General features: G+C 33.1%; 3 protein-coding genes across 3 annotated transcripts; all 3 read right to left on the reverse strand.

Annotated features, from left to right (window-relative positions):
* Window positions 1-1294: 1294 nt before the first annotated feature.
* On the reverse strand, window positions 1295-2835 carry LOC108468991 (hyoscyamine 6-dioxygenase-like). The gene is made up of 4 exons (XM_017769863.2): window positions 2445-2835; window positions 2124-2371; window positions 1728-2046; window positions 1295-1656 (listed from the first exon to the last, which is right to left on the reverse strand). The coding sequence occupies exons 1-4, from the start codon at window positions 2634-2636 to the stop codon at window positions 1414-1416; spliced, it is 1002 nt and encodes a 333-aa protein (XP_017625352.1). The 5' UTR covers window positions 2637-2835; the 3' UTR covers window positions 1295-1413.
* A 6660-nt stretch (window positions 2836-9495) lies between these two features.
* On the reverse strand, window positions 9496-10333 carry LOC128296441 (FACT complex subunit SSRP1-like). The gene is made up of 3 exons (XM_053031651.1): window positions 10244-10333; window positions 9923-10022; window positions 9496-9827 (listed from the first exon to the last, which is right to left on the reverse strand). The coding sequence occupies exons 1-3, from the start codon at window positions 10258-10260 to the stop codon at window positions 9606-9608; spliced, it is 339 nt and encodes a 112-aa protein (XP_052887611.1). The 5' UTR covers window positions 10261-10333; the 3' UTR covers window positions 9496-9605.
* Window positions 10334-13540: 3207 nt separating this feature from the next.
* Window positions 13541-15527, reverse strand: LOC108467390 (hyoscyamine 6-dioxygenase-like). Its single transcript, XM_017767990.2, has 4 exons — window positions 15248-15527; window positions 14907-15157; window positions 14046-14364; window positions 13541-13964 (listed from the first exon to the last, which is right to left on the reverse strand). The coding sequence occupies exons 1-4, from the start codon at window positions 15449-15451 to the stop codon at window positions 13716-13718; spliced, it is 1023 nt and encodes a 340-aa protein (XP_017623479.1). The 5' UTR covers window positions 15452-15527; the 3' UTR covers window positions 13541-13715.
* Window positions 15528-16699: the final 1172 nt, after the last annotated feature.

Here is a 16699-nt window from a genome sequence, read left to right on the forward strand (position 1 = left end):
GGTCCTTTTATCAATTAAACATGTAATCGGTAAAATTTTCCTAAATAAATTTTCATACGATATTTCTATCATAATTTAGACCATAAAATAATATTAAAATAATTTTTCTTTTCGGACTCGGATTTGTGGTCCTGAAACCACTATTCCGATTTCACTGAAAACGGGATGTTACAAATAATTAGTATTATTTTTTGAGTAGTGTGCTTCATATCTTCGGTCGAACAGATGGAGACGTCACGACAAGAAGCTTTTCTACATTACGATGACGAACAATGCGAATAGGGATGTTGCAACGTGTTCCCTACATAAATCGAGTTTCTTTTCCCAATTAAACTTTGTTATCTTTTCCCAACTGAACTTTGTTATCTTGTTTTATTTTGGGGGCAACAAAATGTAGTCATAGATGAGTTTTGGTGAGGGTTTTCGTGGAACTATGGGAAGAATTTTATTCTCGAGTTAGAGTTTTATTTTCGGGCTTTGGGTTTGTACGTTTAGTACATTTAGGTTTATTTTTTGTAATTTTTATTTTCTTTAAAAGAGTTTTTCATATAAATATTTGTGTGTTTAATCTTCTCTAATTTACTTGTTCATTCCTTATACAGATCAATCCCCAACATTTTTATACATGTTAAAATTGAAAATAAAACAAGATATACTTTAGCGGCTCTAAATCAATTATTCTAATTGCTATTTGAACATGTTTCTTAGAAATAAGTCATCGAAGTTTCCAACAAAAGGGATTGAAGATTTTTCTTGGTTTAATTCAAAATTATTTATTTATCATGCAATTTTGTTTGTGGTTTTATTATTATTATAATAATCTAAATTTCATTTTTTATATTTATATGAAATAAATAATTATATTTACTCAACATGAAATTAATTAATTTATTTTTAAAATGTAAAATGAATCAAGGTTAGGGTATATTTTGATAATTTGAAGTTATATTATTGTACATATTATAACTTACAAATTAAAAGATGATTACAGCAGTGTCTGGATTTTAATATACATGTGTGTATACTTTGTATGTATTTTGTTCATTTTCTTTGTTTGGTGTGCTTTATATTTATTTACATTATACTTGTTTTGACATATATTTGTATTTACTTGTGAATGTACTCTGGCTTTTCATACGAGATGAAGTAATTTGATTGCTTTTACCTGTTAGATCATCATGGTTATGTGATTGATACATTATGTCACTCCATCATAAATCATGAGAAACATATATATATATATGTATATATATACATTGAAGCATAAAAATGGAATCAAAGTTCTCAAACAAGCTATAAAGAAGATGAAAATATATTGATTCCATATGAAATACAATATGCCGAAAAATATAAAATAACATAATCTAATAACAAAAAATTAACTTGTTTCATTCAATCATTAATTTAAGCCTTTTACAGCTTAAAAGGCTGTAAAGCTAAGTCAGCGTCCCCATCCATGGAATAAAAATTATCCATGAACTCCTTGAATTGAAAAACTCTACACAGTGGTGGATTTGTTGCAGTAACCACAGATTTCGCAGGCTCTATATTGCTATCACCAGCCGGATTCATACAGAAGACGACTGATATCCGATGATCGCTTGAATTCGTCACCACCCGATGTTCAGCACCCTTCAACTTATTATTACTGATCACCTATGTGTAAAATCAATGAAACAAAATTAGCCATTCATTACCGTGCAAATAATCCATACATAATTACATACCTGTAATATGTAGCCTATGTTAACTACAAATGCATTAGGAATAGGCTTAACACCAATCCATTCCCCATCTTTTAAGACCTGAAGGCCACTTATATGTTCTTGAAGTAGGATGGTTAAGATATCAGGGTCAAAATGTTTAGGAATTCCTAGAGTTAAACTTGGATCAGGGCATGGTGGATAATGGTTAGCCCCTAGTAGCAGGTCTTCGGTTAGTTCGTGTTCGAAGTACCCATGTTCAATGCCTACGCCTTCGCAAAGTAACTCAAGGATTTGTAGTCCTAATTTCTTTGCTTCAATTGAACATGCTGCTACTACCTCTCTGCAAAGTTAATTTTAAGTCATTAGGCCAACCATAAACGTGATACGACCGAAAAATTGTTTCGTAGCGTAAAGTACCGGTATCTAAGGGGCTTTTGAGGCCAAAATTCGATGCAGTCCGGATGACAAGGGTGTCTTAAAACATCGCGCCACAGGTGGATCTTTTCGCGATCGTAATCCAAAGTGCTGGTTACAAGCTTGCATCTCTTTGGATCGTTTGTGTGTACGGTGAGGCTCGCCTTGTCTTCTGCAGGTAACTCGAAGAACTTGTGGAAAACACTCATGGTTTCACTCATGATATTTGGAGGAACTCCATGGTTAACAACCTGTTTAAAGAACAAGCAGTTAAGTTGTAAGAAGTTCAATATTTAATTAACATTTTTTTGGGTGAGGAAGAACCTGAAATAATCCGAACTCTTGGCTAGCCTTCAAGATTTGGTGAACTAAATTGGTTCGGGTATCGCCGAGATCGATTACCGGCACGGTGTTGCACCTAGGAACAAGTAGCTTGCCAGGTCTTTCATGGGGTGGGAATATGTAAGATTCAGGCAAAGATTGATCCTTGTACCAGCTTGAAACAAGCTTATCCATAAATAGTTTTTTTTTTTTTTTTTAAATTGGGGATAGGTGGAGTTGAAGGAAGGAGGGTTCTTAGTGGAAAAAAAAAGCTAATAATTGCCATGTAAATTGACACTTTACAATAATGGTCACCCTAAATAGCCCATACTGTCTCTGCTTCAACCAACTCATTGAATGCTATGAGAATTGTTTGTACTTAAAGTACATGTGCTCGATCCAAAGACAATACAAATGGGTTCAAGTCTAAACAAGTATAAAAATTGAATCATAAAAAGACCCATAAGAGTTATCCGCTCATAGCATAACGAGAATAGGCTTGAAAGGTCTCGTTTAGGGAACTTTTTCCTTCAGAGCTCAAAAGCTCTTAGGCAAAGTATCTTCCTTGTGCCTTCATGAAAGAGCAAGAAACTATCATGATAGGGACGAAGCCAGAATAAGTTTACCTTTAGGGGTTAAAATTAAATTATAAAATTTTAAAGGGATTAAAGTATAATTTTATCTTTATATATGCTTATTATTTCAGGATTTTAAACAGATTAAATTAAATATTTTTCATCTTTAGGAGGCCAAAGTGTAACTTTACCATTAAACTAGCCTATAATTTTAATAACTTCAAGAGACAAAAAAATAATTTGCCAATTTTAGGGAGCAAAGAACCCAAGTCCCTTGCTTGCCCCGGTGCCGTTTTGAACTATGCGGGAAGATGCTTAAGTAGAAACGGTTGAATTTCGGCACCAATTAGGGCAAGTGACACATGGCTTATAAATATTCATTTTTAGGGATATAAATGAGACATTGGTACTCACAAGTTATTTGACTTTGACTTGAAAAAAAATTCAAATTCGATTCGGTAATTATCAAGTCAAACTCAAGCTATCAATCAAGCTGAATTCGAGCTTAATAATATTTGACTCGAACGGCTCGTGAGACTTATCGAACCTTTTATATTTTAATATTATTAAATTACCCTATTGCTCTTAATTATACTATTAACTTTAAGCTTAATTAATGAGTTCGAGCTTGAGTACAAAAATTAGTAAACGAGCTTGAGTAGCTCGATTATATCTCGAGCTAACCTCGAACTTAAAAATAGATATCCAATTGAGCTCGAGTTAGAGTATCAAACTTGGAATTTCGAGTCAAACTCAAACTTAACAATATTCGTGTCACACCCTAAATCACCAAATCACCAATAACTCGAGAAAATATTTTAAATTTAAACAATTCGTATATATATATATATTTATTGCCTTACGGACTTGTTGATAACATATACTAATACAAAATCATTAGATTTAGCAATATCATTTGAGCATTTACAATGGCAAAATGGAGTAAAAGCGCAATATTAGTTTTAGTCGTATGATCTTACTATCGTTGAAGTTTAAAGGTAACAATTTGTATTTTTTATTTTTTTATAGAAGGGTGATTCGACTTATACACAAAAACCAACTCTCAGCACCTAAAACATTCATAAATACTTGGTATGTACATCTGAATCTGGTCACTAGGCCCGAGAGTACTATAGGGGTGCAATCCGAATAACAAAATTGTTGCTCACATGCTTGGTCTGGCAACTCCTTGGCAGCAATCTATTTCGAGTAGAAACCGGATCCACCTGAAACCACGTAAAGAAGATTAGTCATCACGCTCAAGTGATCTAACCCATATTTTTATTCTTATTTCAAGAATCGGATGAGAGATTTAATGCCAAGGACATAAAAAGGTCATTAAAACAGTGAGATTTTTTCCTTGTATAGAACTTTGGTTTTAAATTCCACATAACCAAGGATTTATTCCTGTTTATCGCAAATAAAGCAACCAACACACTAAGGCTCTGTTTATTTGTTAGTAAAATGTTTTCCGAAAAATGAGTTCTGAAAAATGATTTACTTTTCTGGAAATGATTTACTTTTCTGACGTTTGGATGAATCTGTGTAAAATATTTTCTATTTTTTGTCAGATTTCCTAAAAATATTTTCTGAAAAAACTGTTTTACATATATTAATAAATATATATATATATATATTAATAAAATTATATTTTAAATTATTTTTACATATATTGTAATGATTTATTATAAATAAATCAAATTAAACATATAATAATATTCAATTATTAAGTTAGAATATAAACCGTCATAAATTAAAAACAACCAAAGTCAAATAAATTATTTGTAATTGTGTTATAAAAATAAAAAACAAAGATTGAATAATTATAAATTAGCTTCCAAACCACAATTGATACTAGAAATTAATAATATTATCCAAATGCATAATTAGTAATATATCACATAATAACAATAATATTGTTCAAGTGCATAACTAATATTACACCACATTAAAAGTATCAATATCTTCAATCTTGAGAACATTTTTGAAGCCAAAATTTTTCTATGCTTCTTACTTGAAAACATTTTTTTATCATAAATTTCGTATCAGAGATAGCTCACCAATTTTCAGCTTTGAATGTAAAGCATACTGTTAAGATTCTAGGAATAACTAAGATTTGTAATGATGCTAGTAAACAATGACAAAGAGTAAGTTGTTATGATCATAAATATACAGTATTTTCCAATAGACGACCAAGCATAATAAGTGAATCAGGATGTGTTGGCCATGGACTCGATTAGGAGATGGTAACCTTCTGGTACTGCTGTTTCTGTGCTAACACACGCTGCTAGTGCTAGAACATCGGAACCAAGGCCATTAGACATGGCTAAAAACAACAGCAAATGGAAATCCGCGATACACTTCACGAATGGAAGGCTCTTTGTCCTATCTAGATGATTCTTCAGTGTCCTCATTGTCACGAGGTTGTTCTGGTTCTCAATAGGAAAGGTTGATGAAAGAGATCCCTGCATCAAAGCAACCATTCATTTGTGTTTCAAAGTAATTCTTAAGTAAAACACAGGTCTAACTCCAACCTGAGAAATAAAAACATAATAACAACCACTCTTGTATTTATTGTAAGACTAGTAGCGAACATAGGTGGACTTCGTTAAGCCACATACGAGGCTGCTAGTAGAAAATGACAGTCATTGATGTTTTTCAGGAGCCTTATACTCTAATATTAGTGTAGCGACGTAAAAATTTTAGCTTGGTCACTAATTAGGGTGTTTGATTGAAGATTTAATGACCGAGGTTTGATTTTGAAATAAAAAGGGGAGTCACCACCGATCCTTTTTATAGGTATGATCGGACACCTAATAAATTTATTTTTAAAACAAAAAGAAGGCCGAGTTTAGGTCTACGTTAAAAGCCAGATAAAAATTAGGGTTCGGTAGTCGGTTACGCGCGAGGAAGGTATTAGCACCCTCGCGACGCCCAAAATTGGTATCTTATAAACACGAGTTGTCTTGATTTTAAAAAATACGAGTTCAATGTAAGATTTAATCGTGATCCAATTGAAAAGACGAGAAATTTTAATTTTTATGTTTTTGAGAAGGACATACTGTTTTAACACGAGTCACTTGATATTCACCCAACATAGCGATGAAACCGATGACATAGTGTTTAAATCGGTACGTTGCCTTGCTTATTGAAATAAATGAAAACACGAATAAACCTTTTGAAATAATGAACAACGAGATAATGTATAAAAATGGGCGGGAATCGAAAGATAATAGTTGGAAATACATCAAGGCACATAATACATACGACAATAATATTAAAGACAATGACAATGCACGCGATATTAAATGTAACAATAGTATCAAATACGAGAACACAATGAGAACACAATGAATATACATATGTAAAAATGACATTAAGAGTATGTACATAATATATATTTATACATATATATATAATTAGTAATAATGTTGGAAATATACTACATATAATATTCAAATATACATGAGTGATAAAAATATACATAACTATTAATGTTAAAGTATATTCATAATGATATATATATTGAAAGATGTATGTGCATAGAGATGAAAGATGCTTACATAATAATTCTAAATATAGGTACCTAATATAGATATATATATATATATATATACATAATATATTTAAAATGAACATATACAATATGCATATATAATAAAATACATGAATACTATGATATTTTAAAAGAATATATATACGTAATAATGATAATAAAATAATAATATACGTAATATAAGAATATAGGAGTATTAAAAGTATAAATAAAATAATGAAGAAATGAATAAAATAATATGCACAATAATATAATAAGAAAATATTATAATAAGTACTAAAAATATCTATATATATGTATACATGTATACCAATGAATAATACGATAATAATACTAATAAGAAGTATATATATACGTGTAATAAAATATATGTACCGATATTAATAATAAATATAGTAGGAATAAACAAATGTAATGATAATATATGCACAATATGGTATTAAAATATATATATATATATATATATAATAGTATTTAAGAATATATATACATAAGATGATATAAAATACATACATGGAATAGTATAAGAAACCTATGTAGCTAACAACATTAAAATATATTCATAACATATAAAATATATAATATACATTAGAAGTGATAAATATATAAAAACTATTCATATACCATGTAAATACATACACATATATATAAATAATAATGGTGTTAGAAATATACAATATAGAAATATACATACAATGGTATAAAGGGTAAACATATATAGTAAACATTAATGTTAAGATAATACTATAGACATGAAGAATTTATATATAATGAAGACTCACAATAATGTTAATAATGATAATGATAGCATGAATATTATATACAAGCAAAAATAATAATAAATAATATTAATAACAATATTAGTAAAAGTATAAAGAAAGTATGACATTATTGTAAGGTAAGGAAATAAAGTAATAAATAATAATGTATTAAAGATGGTAAATATAATAGTAAATATAATAATGTTACCACATATAAAGAGTATGTATATACATATATGACAAAAATATGCATTAATATTATACATAATAGTAATACTAAAAATAATGATGCAATATAAAAGGTAAATATAGTTCAATAATAATATTAAAATAAAGTAATTAAGATAATACTACATATATATACATACATGTATAATAAAACCTATACTAATATTACATATAATAATAATGCTAAAAATAGTAATAATAATACATTGAAAATAATTAGGTTAATAACCGAATATTAATAATAATAATAATAATAGAAATAATATTATTACTAATATTAGGAATAATAATAACAATAATAAAAAACGAGAATAAAATAAATAAATAAATAAAATGAAAAGGGATGAAAATTGAATCAAAATCAAAGTTTTGGGGCGAATTTAAATAAAAACAAAAGAAAAGGATGAAATTTCAACACGCGCGTAACCTGGAGGGGCCAAAAGCAGAATAAATCCCTTGATCAAAACGCAGCGTATCAGTAGGGGTTAGATTGTAAGGCGTGAAAACCTTCAGGGCCAAATTAAAAAACATGAAATATTTAATTACAAAACATCAAAAAAGCGGAGGGGTTAAACGCGCAAATAACCCCTCCCTTATAAAAAACACGCGGATCCTAACGGGTCGGGTCGGGTTGGTCCGACCCATGATGAAACGACGCCGTTTCAGTGCTTAAGTGCAGGGCCTAAAACGACGCTGTTCCAGACCCCTATATAAGTTAAAATTTTTTGAAAAAAAAGTCATTTCTGCAACTTGAAGGAAAAAAAGAGAGAGAGGGAGCCATTTTCTCTGGACTAAGTCCAGAATCTGGCCCGGAAGGTCACCGTCGCCGCCGCACCTCCGTCACCGCCGGCCACCGTACACGGTGGCCGGACTTTTAAAAAAAGGTATTTTTTTTAGTTCCTTTTTTTATTTTATATGTTCTTTGTTTTTATGTATATATACGTATAAAAATGAAATCTTTATGTATATATGGATGTATTGATGCGCGTATGAGAAAGAAAAATGTTGGCTACCTTAGATTGAATCTGTTTTTTGCTTTATTGTTTTTCTTCCTTCGATTTGAACTGATTTCTTTGTTTTAAAATCTGTTGTTTGTATGGATGTAGAATGGCCTGCCTTTCTCTTTTGATTTTTATATTTTTTTAAGAACCCTCCTCCTTTTTACAATTGTTTAGATCGGCTTTTATAGCCATTTACATTGCTCTCTAATCTATTCTTGCTGCTTGCGTGTTTCATTTGTTGTGCAGGTAGGGCAGTCCGGTGGCAGAGGGCAGGTGAGGAGAGTTGGTGGCCATGGCAGACGGCAGAAGACTGAAGACCCTAGGTGCGGCGCACCTAGGGTTTGGTTGTTGATTTGATTAGGATGGGCTAGGGTTTGGTAGGATTTGGGCTTCTGTTGGGCTAAATTTTAGGTTAGTGGGTATGGGTTAGTATTGGGCTGAGGGTAGGTTTGGGTTAGTGGGTATGGGTTAGTATTGGGTTAGGTTTAGTCATTGGGTTTAATTGGGCTCTAGGTATTTGGGTTTTGGGGTTTTTGGGTAGTGGTTATTAATGTAAAATGGGTTTGTTGTATTTGGGCCAAAATTGGCCTGCAACAATTAGCGCTGCACATAGTTACACGCCTAACAAGGGTGATTACTGATTTCATTTGTTTCAAAAGTGATTGTCCGGTATGGTGCAAGGCATCAATCTCAGAGTGACAACAATCAAGACCAGACAATCATGTCTACTTCCAAACTTAAATACTAATATCAAACTTAAATACCATGAATCGGTCATGGCAAGAAAAGATCGATTTGGAACAAACATCAAGCAAGAATGGTAATTAAGAAGCTGCAGAGTTTGATGTAATTGTGGTTCTTGCTGTTTATCTGTCTGATACATCAGATTAAGGCAGCCTGCAAAGTTAAACCTTTGACGTAGAGCCCAAGGTGTTACCAAATTTACTCACTGTAGATAGATATGTAAGTCGAAATAGTGTGTTTTAATGCAGATGAGCATTACAAATCAAGGGATTCGGTTCATTGGTTGCCCTATTTCTTCACTATAAATGTGTGTGTGTATATATAAGACCCACCTCCCTTTCTGCCTGTGAAAAATAGAAGAAGCCGGTCATTGCCCTCTTTGGTGCATTAGGATCCTTCTTTTTCCTTTTCTTCTTCTTTCCATCATCTTGTCCATCTCTACCTTTCTTCTTACTTTCTTTAGAAAAAGAGGCAGCTGCAGCAACAGCAGCTTCCTTCCTTTGATCCTTTTTCGCAGGTTTCTATAATTGGCAATTCAATGTGAGATACCAAATTATACTTTGTCGACAATTTCCATTTACAAGAATAAACTATGTGAAGGAACAAAATGACTTACCTCTTTCTCATTTCCACTTTCACTAGCATCAGATTCTTCCTCCCCAGAATCATCAGTTTGGAGAACCTTCGTCGTCCTTGTCAATAACAATGTCCTCATCCTGCATTTACAACTTCATCAATAGGGATAGCCAGAAGCTAATAGCTCAGATGTCAATATTTAGAATGTGTTTAGATATTTTTCCTATAACTACTAATAAAACCAATGTGTTTAGGGGTCACTTGATGAGCAAGTGAAAATAGTAATCAATGCATATTTCAAAAACAGAGAACCATGTGCATATTAAAGACCTAAATAAAGATGGGGAAAGAAAAAAAATACCTCATCATCACTTTCATTCACACCAGCTTCGTTCTTAATGCGTTCAAGATGTGGATCAACTGCATCATCATCATCATTTTGAAGAATCTCAGCCACTGCATCATCATCATCATTTTGAAGAATCTCAGCCACACTATCATTTTGCCTCTCTTATACCAATGAACATTACTATTTTATATCAGTAAAAGAATTGAACCTTGGGAAGCAAAAAAAGACGTACAACACTGCTATATTGAATTTTGAAATCATTAGCCTGTCCTTGGAGTCGCAAGAATGACAGATGAAGTTTAACACTATACCGAATTCCACATATGAAGAGCATACTAAATCATACATTTAAAGGAAGAAAACAAAATTGTATAAACCAAAAGAAACAAACCAAAAATCAAATATACACAAATGACACATTGGTTCTGATTAGGTGATTTTTCATCCCAATGTTAATGTGCTACCTTGGTGTGAGGATTGCAATGCCCTCAAAAGTGACAACAGCTTCCTCAACTCTAGTACCAACATCAGCCACTGACATGATCTTTTCACGAAAAACCTAGAAGGTAATGGTACATAGCATCACCAAAGTAATCATTAGTTGTAAATTCACATTTTCCTAATAAAGAAGTGACAATAGACTTACCTGAGCAGGAGGATGATTTTCATCACCAACAAATTGGGTGTTGGCGTTGGGTATGTGGAAACTTATCTCCATAAGAACAGAATATGCGACGGACTTTTACCTGGAAGAGAAGATGAAGAACAGAAGAAGGAAAATGAATGAAGAACGGAAGAAGGAGAAGGAGCCTTACCTGGATGAAGGAAGAACCGGAAAAGCTCATTGACTAAACTGATTTGCAACCCAAGGGGAAGGGGAAGGGGAAGGGGAGAAGAATGTGTCATTTTTCGGAAAATGTCTTACTGAATTCAAAAGGATAAGACATTTTCCTTAAAAAAGGACTCTCTTTTTCCCCGTGTTTGTAAAATATTTTACCTGGGAAATCATTTTCACCCAACCAAACATCAGAAAAGCCTGAAAAGCTTTTACGGAAAAGCTTTTACATGTTACCAAATAGAGCCTAATTTTACATTTAAATGCATGAATATGATCCAAGAGTGGCCTATGATCAACCTAGGAACGGATACCAAACCACCATGGTTCTGCAGGGATCTCAATGGCCTTTGTATTATAATGACTAGACCGATGGTACAATAGTGAACCCCCCTCCCGGAGCCCCCCTAGGCAGCAAATACAGTAGTGACACTGTTGTCACGGTCAAATAAAGGCCTAAAAAATGACCTTAATTTCCACAGTTCAATAGTGGCAAAGTTGCTATGACTCCATAGCGGCCTCAAATGACACGGTTCAGTGGTGGCATGGCTACCATGTTGCTATGGTGGTCTCAATGGCCACGATTCAAATTATGGCAAGACTGCCACCTACTTGCTTCATTTCCCTACTAAATCATTTGTACATGCCTCTCTCAATATACAAGCATCATTTCAACACTCATGAGTGTTAGTATAAATCTCCGGTGAGGAAAATGTCTAACATACGAACGAAACTCGAACAGAAAAAGAAATAGGACAAGGTTCCAAGGCTCCAAGGTGTGTATCAAGCCACTATCTTTAAGGTTATATTCGCCCCCACCTATCCTTGGTGTGCAAACGAGTTCCAAGCAAATTAACCTCAATGATACAATAAAGCCAATGACTATTTGCGTTTTGCACTAACGAGAATAGCCGACTACACACTGAGCAATGTATCCTCACTGTGTAGATACTATGCATTGATTGATGTTGAAATTATTGTGTGAGATGTGTTCAGCTAATCAAATGGAATAGTTGGTTCAAAGCTTAGTCTACCATGCAATTTCGATTAGCTTTAACATGTTTTCACTAAATGAAGGTTCAATCGTAAGGTACCTTCATTTATGCAAATTGATTTCCAAGAATATCAAAATCTAAATATTTTGGAAATGGGAGGAGATTGTTGGAACATTTTCAAATATTTATAGTGTTCCAATAACTATAAATGAATGGATGCAATTGATCAAAAAATTATTATTCTTTTTCAAAAAATCAAGTAGTATAATCGTTTGATTAAGTACACCCATTGATTTTTAGTTAGTGGAACATTATAATTCTTTTTCAAAAAATCAAGTAGTATAATCTGTTGATTAATTGCACCCATTCATTTATAGTTATTGGAACACTATAAATATTTGAAAATGTTCCAACAACGAGTTCTTCCATGTTTTTTTTTCTACTAAACATTCTATTATAGTTTAATTTCAATTTCGTCAAATACAACAAAAATTTACACCGTTTCACAACCGAAACAAATCATAACTCGAATATAAATATTGAAACATGAATGTGGTCAATATAAATACTTACAATCGCAAAAGTAGGATTTCCTTCAAGTGATGCTTTTCCTAGTTCGGAAGTCCACAAAAATAAGGATCCACATTCACCAAGACATCTACAATGTTTCATTCCCAATTAGCAAAATTCTTAATTATGAATACAATATAATTTGAAGGGTGCAACATTGACCTAACTTTTATCCATAACACATAAAGCCATATACATGAACAGTGAATACATTTTTACTAAGCAAGATTAACAGCCTCAAACAATCATGCATATATATATATATAAGCATATACAAGAAACATTACTTGTAAGTAAATTACTTACCAAAACGTTCAGCTCATGCTTCATTCCTTATGAAGCTCCTTGCTCTTGTTTCGTACCCCTCCTTCTCCTTAACACATTTAAGAAATCTTTGCATCAATTTTTTTTTTATTTAGCAGACCCTTAAAACCGAATCACCCAAGCCATTTGTACACTTCAAATTTCATCAATCACACATATAGTTGAACATGCTCAACAAGAAAGTTCAACCCATGGTACTATCTAACATTAGAATTTAACTAATTGAAAAAGGGTTTGCAGCAAGCATCCTTGCTCCTCTCTACATTCGGTCTAAGCCAAAAACCTCACTCCAAATAAAAAAAAAAAATTGCTTGGGTTCACAAAAATCATGATTGCTAACCTTGATTTCTGAATTAATTGAACTAACTAAGCTTCCACACTAAACCTTCTTCCCCTCTATTAAGCAGCCGGTGGTGGAGGTGCCTTTTTCTCATTGGAGGATGCTTCAGAGGTCAAACTCCGACACCATTTAACTCATTTTTTATCTTGCAAATCACCAACCCAAATTGGAACAAAAATTACTTTTTGTTCAGCAGATCCCTCATATGTGCATATGTATATAATGTCAAATGTGGCATTGGGATGTTAAAGAAAAAAGTGAAAATGATCTATTCTTGTACACCATAATCAATTGACCACTTAAACAGTGAGGTTTATTCTTTTGATCCTAGATAGTAACTATTTTGGGATTTTGTTACCCAATACATCTCCCCAACTTTGAAGAATTTGCAGAGATGGCCCATAATTTAAACATTATTGATCAACCATGTAGTTTAAAGGGTTCCAAACTTTTTTCAGAATTTCCCCCCATTGTTACATAATTATACAAAAATTCTTTGAATTTAAAAGCCCTATAAACCGGAGACTCATCAGCCCCGATAAGAGATTTAGCAGGCTCTACAATACAATCCTCAGATGGGTTGAGAAAGATAGCTGCCGTTGTTCGAGCAACCGTCGAGTTCGTGACCACCCGATGTTCAGCTCCCTTCAGCCTGTTGTTACTAACAACCTATGCACCAATCCAACATATTATTAGTTCGGATCAAATTCAAACATAAGTCGAGCTGAGACAAGTGGAAAGATAATGTACCTCTAATTGATGGCCAATGTTAACCACAAATGCATTATGCAAAGGCTCAACGCCAATCCATTTATCATCATTGAGGACTTGGAGACCAAAGACATCACCTTGAAGTAAAATAGTTAAGAGGCTAGGGTCACAATGTTTGGCTATTCCAAGGGTTAGGCTTGGATCAGGGCATGGTGGATAATGGTTCACTGATATTACAACTGATTCACTTAATTTATTACCAAAGTACCCTAAATCAAGCCCCAACCCTTCAGAAATCAAATCCAGGATTCTTGAACCTAGTTTCTTTGCTTCAATTGAATATGCAGCCACAATTTCCCTGCAATGGAATCAAGGTCAAGAGAATTGGGGAAATAACAAGGGCTAATGCCCTTGAACTTGGCAACTAACCGTTGAATGCCACATTCAAGATTTTAATAATCGAACTGGTGGTTGAATAGGTCAGACCACCAATTCTCAATTCAATCAGTTTAATCAGTCAAATCATTAGACTAACAATAACTAAATAAACAATTAAAAATCTAAAAATATTTAAAAAATAATAAATTTTATTAGACTGGTTCAACCTTTTCAACTATTGGTTTTCGATTTTTACCAATTTCAAGTAGTTTTCGAGTCAATCAGTTCAACTGCTTGTTCGAACCATTATATCAATAAGTTCTCAATCTGTTCGATCTGGTCTTATTCCTGTAACACTAGTCATATAATTAAATCTTGATGAAATTTAAGTTCAGGGACCAAAATGGTTTAGTTGCTAAATTCAAGGACCAAAGTGAAAAAAATTTATTGGTAGAAAGGCGTTGTCAAGTTCATGAGCAAAAAGTTATATTCTCCAAATAACAATTATGTATGTAAGTGTACCTATATCTAGTTGGCTTTTGAGGCCAAATTTTGATGCATTCTTCTAAAGGATGACAAGGGTGTCTCAAACTATCACGCCATAGATGAACCTTGTCACCATCATAGTTAGCACTGCTTGTGTAAAGCTTGCAAGGCCTATTGAACTCCTCGGAATAAAGGTCGGCTTTGTCTTCGGCCGGTAACTCGAAGAACTCCTTGAACACATTCATGGTGTCATTCATCAAGTCTTCTGAAATTCCATGGTTAATTACCTGCTTTTCAAGAAGAAACAATATGATTGAATTTGACTTGCAAAAATAAGAATATTTGTAATTTTCTAAAGAAAAAAAAGGGCCATTGACCTGGAAAAATCCGAACTCTTGGCTAGCTTTTAGAATCTGTTGCACTACGAGGGTTCGGTCATGAGCCGACGCGTTGCCGAGGTCGATTACCGGAATGGTATTGCTTCTAGGAATGATATGGTTACCAGGCCTTGTTTCAGGGGGGAATATGTAGGATTGGGGTAAGGTTTTATTATTGAACCAGCTTGAAACAAGCTTCTCCATTACTTGAATGTCGAAGTTTTTTTGAGATTTTTTATCTTGTTTTTGATGATCATGATGGAAATATTAGTAGCAATTTAAAGGGTTCATATAGGATTCTTAGACAATTGGAAAAATACAAGATTATGTATATCAGGGACAAAAATAAGTTGAATAGTCCTTTTCAGAAAAGGACTAATTGGTATAAATTAATCCCACAAAATGATGTATGAGTCTGCAACTACTTGAAGACAATCATAATAATATGTATAGATTCTCTTGTTTTGTTCTTTTTTTTATTTTTTCTTTTTTTTTTCGATGAAGTAATCATAATATAGTAAATGTTTTTATTAATTGAATCATTGATCATGATTGACATTTGACCTTGATGGTAAGACAAATTAGCCTTTCATGACCCTGCAAATAACCCACAAATACACACACACACACACATATATATGTATAACTGTAATTCGTAGCCTATGTTAACTACAAATGCATTAGGAATAGGCTCAACACAGATCCATTCCCCATCTTTTAAGACCTGAAGGCCACTTATATGTCCTTAAAGTAGGATGGTTAAGAGATCAGGGTCAAAATATGTAGGAATTCCTAGAGTTAAACTTGGTTCAGGGCATGGTGGATAATGGTTAGCCCCTAGTTGCTGATCTTTGGTTAGTTCGTGTTCAAAGTACCCGTGTTAGATGCCTATGCCTTCACAAAGCAACTCAAGGATTCTTAGTCCTAATTTCTTTGCTTCAATTTGATATGTTGCTACTACCTCTCTGCAAAGTTATTATTAAGTCATTAGGCCAACGATAAACCTGAAGCAGCTCAAAAATCGGTTTTTAGGCATATAAATACCAGTAACCGGGGGGACTTTCGAGGCCAAAATTCGATGTACTCCTCTAAAGAATGATGAGGATATCTTAGAACATCATGCCAGAGGTGAATTTTTCCAAGTTCGTAATCACAGGTCTTGAACTACAGTGATCATAACTCAATGTAGTCCTCTTAAAAGATGACAAGCGTATCACATAGATCACCGGCACGGTGTTGCACCTTGGAACAAACAGCTTGACAGGTCTTACATGTGAAGGGAATTTGTAAAGATTCAGGCAAAGATTGATCCTTATTCCAGCTTGAAATAAGCTTATCCATGAACAGACATTTTTGTTTCAAAATTAATTTCAACAAGAGTCAAAGAAGATGCCCAACTGAGCCCAAATTGGATGAACAGACATTGGGATATTAAAGAAAAAAGTGGAAATG

This window comes from Gossypium arboreum, chromosome 8 (assembly GCF_025698485.1).
Source record: "Gossypium arboreum isolate Shixiya-1 chromosome 8, ASM2569848v2, whole genome shotgun sequence".
Lineage (NCBI taxonomy): Eukaryota > Viridiplantae > Streptophyta > Magnoliopsida > Malvales > Malvaceae > Gossypium > Gossypium arboreum.